Here is an 11,665-nt window from a genome sequence, read left to right as displayed (position 1 = left end):
GCCCGCGGCAGCCCCGGGAGCGGTCAAACAGCCCCGCGTGCGATCAAACAGCCCCGCGTGCGATCGGAGCGTTTGTGGGAAAGCGGCCGGCCCGGCCCCGCGCCCCTACCTGCCCCCGGGCCTGCCCCCGGGCCTGCCCCCGGGCCTCCGCCGCGCTGGTGCGGCCGGGAGGAGCGGCGGTGGCCGAGGGGCGATGTAACTGCTGGAGAGCAATAAATACCGACTTCGTAAATGCGCATTTGCATCTAGTTTTACTGTAAACATTCAAGTATCGGGCAACAGCTTTGCCTAGGTGCTTCTTTCTTATCTTAAGCTGGCAAACTTTTAAATGAGACCGACAGGCTGAGATCAAACGAGCCAGCTTGCGGGGAGAGAGCTGCCTGACATCAATTCCTGGTTTCTGAGGTCTCGTCTGCCCTCAGTTAATGCCCAGAGGGCCACATTCATACATATTGCAGATCCTGGCGTGATAAATGAAGCAAATCAAGTATCTGCTATATTTGTATTTATTTTTAATTAAGCCCTTGGTATGCACTGAAAAATTTCAGTAGGAGACATATGGAAGTCTAAGAGCTATAAGGGCATTATTTCTAGTAATTTAAGTATTGGGGAGAAATTTTATAGCCCACCACAGAGAAGTAGAAACTTGGCCATAAACTACCCTGCCTAGGCTTGCAACCTCAGCACGAAGAATGTGCAAGCAGTCTCTTAACTCGTCAGTCTCGGAGGTAATACGCGAGTGAAGGCTGCATTACCATTACTCATGAATATGAAATGTAATGATTTAAGACTATGGGAAGAAAAAAAAAAAAAACATTTCCCCTGTTTGCCTCCACCTTTTGAAGCCCTTGTGTTCTGCACCACCAGTGGCAGCCTGCAAAGTATTCAGCATCATTGCTTCACCTCAACTAATTAGAGTTTACCTCTTGCAGATTACAACATGGGATTAATATTAAGCAACAGAAATCCTGCTCACCACCAGCCTGATCCTGAAAAGTGCTGAGCATTGGAGAGGGGAATTTTAGTTCAGCAGTTCCTCATAAGTAGGCTAAAAACTCATTAACTTCTATTTATAATAATAAATTACTGTGCATTTTTATAGCTCCAGATTTGGGAAGAGTTTTCAGTTTCGCCCCATAAATCAGACCCCACAGGAATCATCGTGTCCGTTAAAGCTGATGTAAGAATCAGCAAAATCTTCAGGAAACACTTGTGACACTGCAAGGCAAGTTCAGAGTTAATCACAAAAGATGGTGTAATGTTAAAATGTTCAGCAAATTAAAACCCAGGGGAGGCACCACTCTGGTTCTTCCCTGCTGTCATACAAACAGACTTCACACCCTGACTGTTAACGATGTGCCCAAGCTGCGCCTTCTGCTGCTTTTTGTTGTGCTACCACGGTGCCTGCTGGCGGGGATCCGTCTGTGCTGGGCTCCCAACAGCACTGACGGGCAGTGCCAGCAGATCCAGGCCGAGCTCCTGATGCAGGAGACATTTACACAGGTTCTTTACATCTAAGCGCAGATCGTGTCATGTAGCAGCCTGGATATGTTCACCCCACAGGGCTACAAGCAGCATGTTTGCAAAACAGGGTCTGGGCTGATTAAAAAGTTGAACAGATGTGTGCAACAAACAAGAGGAACAGTTGGTAGCAGAGGTGCTGTGTTCGCATTTACGGTGAGACGTGTATAAGGCGCCTTTCTCATCTTTAAAAATCTTTCTATTAGAGCAAGGCTGCTTGAAGATGAAATAATTCAAAGTTCTCAACAAAATATCGGTGCGGTGCTTGTAGACTGCTGCAGCTCTGGTCGTACAGCACAGATCTGGCAGGGCTGCAGGCCGCTTTCATTGCAAGCTGGGCATCGGAGAGCCCTGTAGGACTCTCTGAATCTGTTTGCTAGCATTGAAAACTTGCTTCCATGGCACAGCGAGCAAGGAGCAGAGCCTGATCCTTTACACTGGGAACAAGTGTGTTCAGCATCGCCTTCCTGCAACAGAAAGATCATGAACAAAATCTGTACCCGATATCAGACATCAAAGTCAGTAACAGCTGAAAGCAGGAAATTCTCTCCTCTGGTCTTTAAAGTAATCATGGTTCCTGACATGCCGCTCTGCCAATAGCATTTGGTTCTCTATAGCAAGATCTCCAAGGTAAAGGCTTCTGTGTGTCCGCGGACAATTTGTGGATACTTCTACAAAATGAGAAGTTAACGTGCCTGAGTTTGAAATACAATACCTTGAAATTCAGCTTTTCTCCTCTTGCAAGGGTCTGCATAGGTCCCCCATCTTCCTGTCATTTCTTAATGTGGCCGTTTTACCAGCAATGTGTTAAGCCACGCTTCCTTTCCTCGTGCATTGCTCCTCACCCTCTGCCCCCGCCAGTCCCCCAGCACTGACACACGCGTGGCTTCTTTCAGGCTTCCCCTTGTGCCTGCAACTCGCTCCAGGGCTGCCAGCCTCTTTCAAATCTCAGCTTAAAATTCACTACTTCCACAGAGCCCAGAAGTGATTAAATATCTGCACCAGGAAGAACATACCCGGGCACAGGTTCACCGTTTTGGTGTCAGTTCAGTGGCCCACATCATTCCTGCGCAGCGGTGCTGCCTTACCCAGCAGAACAGAACGAGGCTTTAACTAAGATATGGGAGTTAGTGCTAGGTATGCTTTACGTCGTGCCTACATGGTAATTTGATAGGCCAAATTAGTTGACTTCTCAGGAGAACAACCTTCCTGTGGTTTGGTCATCTTATTGAATATTTGTATTACCAGTGCATAAAGAATCCAAAACTATTCTGGAAAAAAAAATCCACAGTCTTGGTACTTTCAGGTTTTACTCTTTGTTCCCAAATATCTCAGACAGGCAATTCTGCCAGTAGATGGGATGAATCTTGGCTTTTATGTTAAAGCCCTCTTTCTGAAAACTGTGTTTATTTCAATACTGACCAAGGAAAAAATCGCTGCTTAGCTTCTCAGGGTTGTTCTCAGTTTTCACAGGAACTTTACGTAAGTGAGCCCCAAGCAAGGCTCATGGCTGCAGAGCATCCAAGGCAACCTGCATTATGCACAGGAGGTTGGTTTCAGGTTGGCAAATTCGTAATGCTTGGTATTTACCCTGCATGACAGCATTGTTTTGTGGGATCAAATTATGGTCAGACTAATTGGGATTCTGACCAACAAAGACTAACCCGTGAGAAAATAAGGGGAAGACACAATCCTATTTCAGCTGATATTAAAATTTTAGCCCCAGGCAGTCTCAGCCACACGGCAGCTGTGTTTAGCCTTGTCAGGCTGGAGAAACTCAGGCCTGCTCTTATTCCGCTGGGAGAGAGTGAAGAAAGATGGACCTAAGCCAAACTACGTAAATGTCAGCGATCTCCGAGGGAAACATCAAGTGGGAGACATGAGGACGCTGGAAACAGAGCAGCTGTCCCCAGAGTGCAAACTGTGCTGCAGCACTGATTAGTTATCTCCATGTTGGAAGAGGAACAAAGTGATGCTTTTAATCCAAATTTAGTTGAAGTGTCAGATACAGACATAGATGGGGCTTGGATGGGAATATTGAGCTGTTTGACTGGGACTGCAAGACCCAAAAGCCTTGGGGAACAAAAGCAATTTCCATTATCACTTACCTGCATGTACTGGCTGCAGGCAACCTTTTTCTCCACCTCTTTTTTATGTCCAGTGCCGATTCTGTCTTTCCTTTCCTGGTATATGAAGGCCCAGTCATTTACTCCCTCAGTCTGGATGATTCTTCTCACGAGCTCTTTCTGGTCCATTGGTGCACGGATGATTTTCAGGTTATTTGTGTAGATGATGATCTTGCCAAAATCTATGATTGGGGAAGCCTGTAGAAGGATCTTAATCAATGTCTCACCTGTATGAATACGCTCTGCAAACAGTGACGATCCCTGGGTTCCCAGAAGAACATCCCTCCTGCCTGGCCGCCCCTAGCCGGGCTCTGCCCCACGGGCCAGCTTCCCACAGCCCTCCAGAGCACGGTGCACACAGGGGAGGAGAGATGGAAAGACAGACAGACGGGGCTGCCAGCTCACACCCAGGCTTTGGGTCAAAGCTTCCAAACCCTACCGAATGCTACCAAAGAGGTAACCATCATCTGGAGCTGCAGAGGTGGCTTTTCTCTACATGCCAGCTCCACTGCCCTTAGGGCTCTGCTTTCTTCCTTTCTTGCAGATGGGTTGAAGTGAGACCTTACATCCCGGAAAGCTTTCCCCATCCCGACCGTGACATTCAACTGAATGTCACTGGAGTAGGTAGGGTTTTTCAGATTTAAAAGAAAAATTCTCTTAGTCATTTATTAATGCTGGCAAAGCAGTCAGATGATTTAAAAAAATAATCTAATTTTCTAATGCAAAATTTTGTTCCTAACAGCCAGTCTAAATAACCGTCCATGGGGACACTCGAATTTGCATTCTTTTCTAATGATTTTTAAACTAACCTCGGTCTGGTCAAACACATTTTGAAAGCAGCATTTTGCTTACCTGGTCCCTCCTTCCCTTAGCATTTTACCAGGTATCATATGGCAGTTACCATAGCCTATTGTTTTACAAACTCTTCCTATTTCGCTCTGTGTAAGTGTCAAGAAGCGATGCAAAAGGAGATGCTCTCCTAAGAAAATGCCGTGACAGACTCACATCATCCAATGCAGGTTGGTTGATGGCTCTGCTGGCAACCGGGCACCTGCTGCTTTGTACCAGCAGAAGCATGGAGGGGCAGCAAGCTCAAACCCTGCCCGTTCGCAGAAGGCTTTAAACACCTCGTATTTCTTATGCAGACGTGGTGTCTCCAAATACTGAGTGCATGTTGATACAAAACAAAACAGATATTGGATAGCATGATTACTCAAAGTACTTATGGTTAGGGAGACTAGGGAATAGAGATGAGTATTACCCAAGAATGCAGAACAAATTAATGGTAGAGATAGGATCACATAAGTGCTCTGTCTTTGGGCAAAAGACATTCAGAGTGGTTTGATATTTTTGGTTATAGATGCCCAGTGTATCAACTAAATGTAGTTCAAGTATCAGCAGTCTGGTGTTCCTACATGCAACTTTGAAACTTTGATTAGCACCAATAGACTTTTAATATGTTTAAACTAAGACATAAAATGCTTTCTAAAGCACTCCCAAGTCCCTTCAGTTGTGGTCAAAGTGACTATTCAAGAGACCACAGCAGGTGACAGTACAACTTTCTGTATGTTTCAGCTGTTGGTGTACTCAAATTTCTCCCTGGAGACATCCTTAATTCTTGACCTTTCTGCTAGCAACCGGGGCGATACCACCAAACAGCCAGTGTAGGACTGGGATGGCGTGTGCAAGGTGTGTCCTGGGCAAAGGACAGACCAGTCTCTGAACAACAACTGCTCGCTGTTCAATCTGAACTGGATTTGAAATGAGGTGTCTACCAGGGAAAGGCCTGATGTATTGATTGAACAAGCTAGCTACCTTTTGCTGTCTTCCTTTTTCTCATTTTTTTATGAGCAGACTCACCTTGAATTTCACAAATGCTGATTATATCAATATATCAATAATGCACTTCATTTGGAGTTTGTGTTTCAGGGTAACGTGGCTGTTATCAACAGTACTGATACACCACCATCATTATATGGGTTGTTTGGCTGGTACGTAGAGGTTTGATAAAACCAAATAGCAGTAAAAAATAACATAAGTCTAATTTGACAGGGCAAGAAAATGAACATAATCCCTGTATATGAATCAATTTAACATATATTACACATGTACTTGCTTTTTATTACAGCTAAAAGGACACTTCTATATCAGTGGTGTTAATTATATGTTAATAACATATCCAGTGAAACTAAGCCGGGGTTTCAAAGCGGGTGAAGGGTAATTCTGAGTTTCCAGAGGATGTGCATGACTCGCTCTGAGGCTCGCTGGTAGGCTGCCAGGGGCACTAACCTTTTTGCCAGCTCAAGTCATGCAACTTCTATGTTTAAAATATAACTAATTAAGATAATATCCACCTTACTTTTGACTGCTCTCGATGCATTAGGATTACTCTGCGTAGATATTGAAACACTTGGAAATGCTGCATCTTACTCTACAAAACAGGCAGCAGCCAAGGCTGGGCGTTACTCACCCTGCGGTGGCCGTCTCTCGAGGGGCAGTCGCTGAGGAGAGGCGAGGTGCTGGCGAGGCTGTATTTCGTATCCTCTTTGAATATGCTGATCCGCTGGGCACTCAGCTTGGCTGGCGGGCACTGCCTGCCTTCTGCCGCGTCCCCCGCCGCGCAGGGACGGTTCCCCGGCTCAAAGCTGTGCCGGAGGAAACGCCGAGACTGCTCTTTGGCCGGGGGCTCCAGCTCCTGCCCGTCCTCGAAGACTTGTTTTAGCACTCGACCGCTGTAGGCTGATGATATTTTGAACCTCACTTTGCGGGGCCTTCCCTCGTGCCTTTGGCTGAGCTTCTTCTGGTGCTCATCCATGATTACGATTTCAAGTCGCAGGTCCTGGAGATCAACTGAAAGAGCTTTGGGTCCAAAAGAAAACTCTCCTCAGCTTCCCCCAGACACACCATGTATAATTCAAGGTTTCTAGTAGTTCCTCTCATCTTACGGCAAAACCGACACCGCTGTATTAAATATTGATAGATATTCACAAAGAGAAAATATCTGTGGTGGTGAAACAGAAGGCAAGTTTTGCTGAACTCTGCTGAAAGGTGGACAGGCTGGCCTACGAAATGAGAAATGGAGTTACCTTGGGGAGGAGAGGATTAAACAGGAAACCCTGCCTGTGTTCTGCAGCCATGGAAATGTTTCTGCCGTGTCCTGTGATAAGAACTATCCCAAATACACCATCCCAGCAGCTTTTCACCGTTTTCTGACAAGGTGAAAATTTAAAAAGACAAGTTCACAGAAAAAGCAATCCGGCTTCACAAATAGCAATTGTGAATAATTCCTCTTCCATTCTTGCTCAGAAACCCTGAGAGTACAAAGCTCCATTTCATTTTAATCCAAATGTGTTTCTCTACAGGTTGGTGGAGATCTAATTAAGATTTTCTCTCTCTTTAGCTTTCAATCCCTATTTGTAATTCTTGCCGGCTTTCCAGGCCTTTTGACCGTTCTGGTTCGCTTTTAATTTCTGAAAGCCAGCCGCCTCCCGAGAGAGGCCAGCGGCCCAGCCCCTGCTCCGTGCAGCCCCTTGCAGGCGCACCAGGAGCACCCGACCGCGGCCGCCCCGTTTGGTCGCGCCTCTCCCAGGGGACAGATGCAGCACAGGGCTGCGGGGGCCCAGCTGCGGGGCAGGAAGGTCTGAGCCGTGCCGCGGGCAGACGGCCTCCTCCAGCACCTCACAGGGTTCGCAGTTCCTCAGCCTCCTCCTCCAGCGCCCCACGGGTGCCGCAGCTCCTCGGTGCCCGTGCAGCAGCGTGCCGCCCCACGCACGCCTCCCGTCTGCGCGCGCAGGAGCCCCCTGCCCGCTGCCGACGCCCTGCTGCTGAAGGAGGTGCTCGGTCACCGTGCCCCGTGCCTTTTGAGGGGAAAAATGACGAGTGCGCTTGGTGCAAAATGCACCCATAAAGCAAGCGCTGGCTGGCTTTTAAAGGTCTTCTAACACCTAGTTTTATCAAGTGTACACAGCAATATTTTAAATCTCTCTTCTTTCAAATGCCAATGCTTCATTAAATTCCTGTTCATGAAATGCTCGGCAGGTAGTTCAGAAGCATGTTTGTTGTTAAAACGCGGAGCGCACGCTTGGCCCTTGGAAGAAGCCTCCTGCAGCGGCCGGTCCCGCAGCCCGCCTGCCTTCCTGCGCCGAGAGCGGCTCTGCTGGGGCGGGCGCTGCCCGTGCAGGCTCCTCGGGCTGCTGGAAGCCTCGTGGGGGCACGCACAGGCTGTGCGTTCTGCCAGGAGAACCTGTGTGAACTTGCCCATGTAAACACACAGCCCCGGACACACCCTTCTCATTTCCAAAACGTTTTGGTAATGCTCATGTCAGGCTGCCCTCCTATCTCAGACAGGAGGATCTCGCTTTATAAGAAAATTTTGATTTGCATTAATCAAACTCAGCTCTTACTGCATTTACTCGAGAAGCTTGATCCACCCCTTTCTCTTGCATGTCCTACGTGAACCAGGCCTCAGCATCACTGCTTTTCAAAGGTACACCAGCAGTCTTAATTGACACAAATCACACTTTGTAAGGTAGCGTAATTGGTGTTCATTTTCTTTTGATTAAGGGAACAATCAAACAGGAAAAGAAGTTGAAAGCAGCAATGAGAGCACCACAGTCACAAGCTACATTTGCTAGACGAGCAAAGTGGCTTCCAGTACACACAGTTACTTACAGGTGCTGTCACAACGCAACAAACCTGCCATGGCCCTATAATTTTCGTGTTAGAACAATCCCATCCTCTGGAGCAGTATCAGACAGCTTTCCTCTGGCTACAAGCCACCTGCGGCTGCCGGGGCTGCGCTCCCCAGCCCGGGCCAACCTTCCCACCCCGCGTATGCCGAGCAGGGGCTTTCCAGGCAGAGGGTTTGAAGCCGCAGCAGTCTCGCTCCCGCAGGGGAGCACCGCGGCGCGCTCAGCACGGAGCTGGGGAGCAGGGTAAGGACGGGCCGGAGCTCAGCGGGACGCTGCCCGCCTGCCGCAGCCCTGCCGGCAGCAGCACTCGCTCTGCTCTCACGCATCAGCCCGGGCTCGTTTCCCACAGCCAGTCGGTCCTCACCACAAATACAATAGCAATTTTGCATACAACAGTGAAATCATTGTTTCGTGATCTAGGTTATCCCTGCACTAAGCTTTCCTTTAGCCTTCTTTCCACTGGATTTTAATGACATCTGCCTTTCAAGCATGCACCCTGTCTTCATCCTCCTCTCCACGTCAAGAAATATTAACTGATTGTTGGAAGCGTGCTGGAGGCTGTGCAGAACAAAGAGATGGACGGCCCTTGCCCTAAGGAGTGCAACACGCTGTTTTAGATCTATTGCAACAAAGCAGGTTATGTACAAACTAGGACAGATAGAAAAGCAATAGCGAACTGCCCTGTAACCATGTGAAGACATGTTTCCACCTGCACATTTCGCTGAAAAATGTTTTGTTGTGCTTTGCTCATTTTTACTTCCTTACTGCAAGCACTGCAGTGCCCATCCTTGTGCAAGCACCGGGTAGGCAACACGCAGGGATGTGGAAAGGTGTCACGGCTTCAGCTGCCGCAGCGCCAGAACGCCGCAGCCCTGCCCCGCTGGTCGCGTTACTCTAAGCACAGCAACGGCTCCTTAAAGTAAGGCGGAGGAGAGGGGACACGAAAGGGCCTGAGCCAGCTTTGGCAGACACAAAGAGAGGCTAGAGGGCCATGGAGCAGGCGGTCACGGAGCAGAGGGCAGGTCAGATACGAAGGAAGCAAAGGAGCAAGGTAGAAGCTTGAAAGGACACAAGCATTAAACTTGTTTCAGTGTGGGAGTAGCAAGCAGAAAGGTTCAGATCAGCGGGTCAAGAAGATAATTCTAGCCAATAATTTAATGGAGTTGAAGAGGGCTCTGTGTGTGTGTGCCGACGAGATGAAGTAAAAGCAGGAGAGAAAAGATACTGCACGAAGTCACAAACAGAGCTACTTGCTGCTAGCCTATGGAAATATATTTTTTTATATAAATGCTGGGAAAAACTCACCAGCACTTAGACACCTTCTGGATGCACAAAGAGAAAGGGAAGGAATCACAAAGCAGTTGTGAGACCTCATGGTGAGGAGATAGTGGCATTACCACAGTAAATGTGGTGGTGAATACGAGGAAATATCAGCATGCCACATTAACCATAATTGTCTGTCAGCAGAAGGAAGCTTTCCTCCTTGCTGCTGCTCTGCGTTCCCCCACAGCAGGGGCAGCCCGTCCCCAGGCACCCAGCAGGCGGCACGGAGCAGGCAGCCTGCCCGGCCAGGGCTGGCCCCAGACCTTGCTCCCGGAGGGCTCCTGGCCCCAGGGAGCTGCCGCCCCCGCCACCGCCGTGGTGCCCATGCTGCCGCCGTACCGCAGCACCGTGTCGTGGGGAGCTGAGCAGGCAGGAACGTCTGCAGGCCCTGGCCCCTGCAGCTTTGTCAGAGGCTGTTACAGACCCTTGCTCACTGCATGGTTTGGAGTATTCTGGTTTCTTGACCAGGTTTGTTTGCAGCCAATTGTGCACATTTGTGCTTGCACAAACACAGTCCTTCAGTGTAACAGCACTTCTCCTTTGCTAGATTTACCTCCTGACATACTTATAGAGAGCAGCCACAGCCTCTCTCTTCCTTTAGCTGGTGGGTGCAGAATGCCCGTTAGCCGACAGCTCGGGCTTTGAGATAAGCCCCTGTGAAAGCAGAAAAGCAGACGCCGAGCCGCAGCAGCAGCAGTGCCAGAGCCTTGCACAGAAGCGTGGGCTACCCAGCCAAGGCTGGTCCTCAGCTCTTGGCCTGAGAACCACGAACTCGTGTGCTCGCAGCTCATTCCAACCCCCGGGCTCCCTTCAGCCGCTCCCCGCTGTCCCCAGGTTGCAGAGGGACCAGCAGCAGCGCGAGGGCTGGCGGCACAGCACCAGTGAGCAGGGACTTCCCCCAGCGCCACGTGGCAGCCGGGCACAGCGGGGCTTGGCATTCCCAGAAGGGCACGGCAAGCAGCACTGCAACCGCTGCACCTGCCCTGACAGACGGAGCTTAATTTCATCACTCATTGCAAAATGTGTTTTTTTCCATCCCCTGCTGAACGGACTGAGCACAGCTTCCCCATAGCAGCGTCAGCTGCACAGGGCTCGCTGCGTTGAGCTGCCAGCCACAAGGACCCAGCACCACGCAGAACAGCTGCCACAGCTCCTTGCCACACAAGAAGACTGCCCAGCAGCCTGCCTCCATCTCTCTTCTCACCCCAGGGGAAAAGTATCCTCGTATTTCTGATCTCATAAACTCAAGGTGACAACCTTGAGTTACTTCTTCAAAGTTACCTCCCTTTTAAACGCACCAGCTGCCGACGCAAACCGGGGACCGCCCGCGAGGACGAGGTGTGAGGGGCCAGGCGCGGGGAGAGGCGACTCGCCCTTCGGCAGGACGCTGATGTTGGACCGCTTCGGAAGCGATGGTGCCTACGGGGGTCTTGCCCCGCCTGCAGTGCCGCAGCAGGTGCTTGGTGAAGGCGGTGGCTGAGGGCAGGCCATCGCCCCACCAGCCTGAGGAAGACATTGCTGAGGCTGACGCCTGCTTTTCAGGTCAAAGTAGATTCACGAGGTCACGTTGCACCGTTCTTACCATGAAGGGGCTCACAGGGTCTCCTTTTTGGGCCCAGCCTCCCCTGTTCATAGAAGTTACTGGATATTTAAAATTCTGGGAGCTTTTCCTCCCCACTAAACTGGCTTCACAAGGTGTGGGGGTGCACAGACAGGCACAGCTACACATACCCACATTCTCATACACCGCCAATCCACAAGGCTCCATTTTTCTAGGAAAACAAGCCAGGAACGCCTCATCTGGCTGGCCGCTTCCTGGCTGACATGCAAGGCAGGGCCTGCCACGCATTCCTGGAGGCTGAAGTCAACAGGAGCGGAGGATGCCTGGCACCTCCAGGAGCCGTGCAGGCTCTGGATGAAAGTCAGCTCGCTGAGCACCCACCTCAGCCCGAGAGACTGTGCATGGGCAGGTGAGGGAAGAGTCCTGAGTAAGCATAAAAATCT

General features: G+C 49.8%; 1 protein-coding gene across 5 annotated transcripts in view; it reads right to left on the bottom strand.

Moving 5' to 3' along the window:
* Positions 1 to 389: 389 nt before the first annotated feature.
* Positions 390 to 11,665, bottom strand: part of GRXCR2 (glutaredoxin and cysteine rich domain containing 2) — a 31,183-nt gene continuing 19,907 nt past the window's right edge. For 2 of the 5 annotated variants that reach the window (XM_083798603.1, XM_083798604.1), the window contains 3 exons: positions 6,118 to 11,645; positions 3,630 to 3,845; positions 390 to 1,988 (listed from right to left, as the gene is read on the bottom strand). In XM_083798603.1, the coding sequence (XP_083654729.1) occupies positions 1,764 to 1,988; positions 3,630 to 3,845; positions 6,118 to 6,462 (786 nt within the window). In that variant the 5' untranslated portion in view covers positions 6,463 to 11,645 and the 3' untranslated portion in view covers positions 390 to 1,763. The remainder of the gene's footprint in view (positions 1,989 to 3,629; positions 3,846 to 6,117; positions 11,646 to 11,665) is intronic. The other 3 variants (XM_083798605.1, XM_083798606.1, XM_083798602.1) reach the window with 2 other exon arrangements.

This window comes from Anser anser (genome assembly GCF_964211835.1).
Source record: "Anser anser genome assembly, chromosome: 14".
Taxonomy (NCBI): domain Eukaryota; kingdom Metazoa; phylum Chordata; class Aves; order Anseriformes; family Anatidae; genus Anser; species Anser anser.
This window is presented reverse-complemented; position numbering and strand designations above follow the sequence as displayed.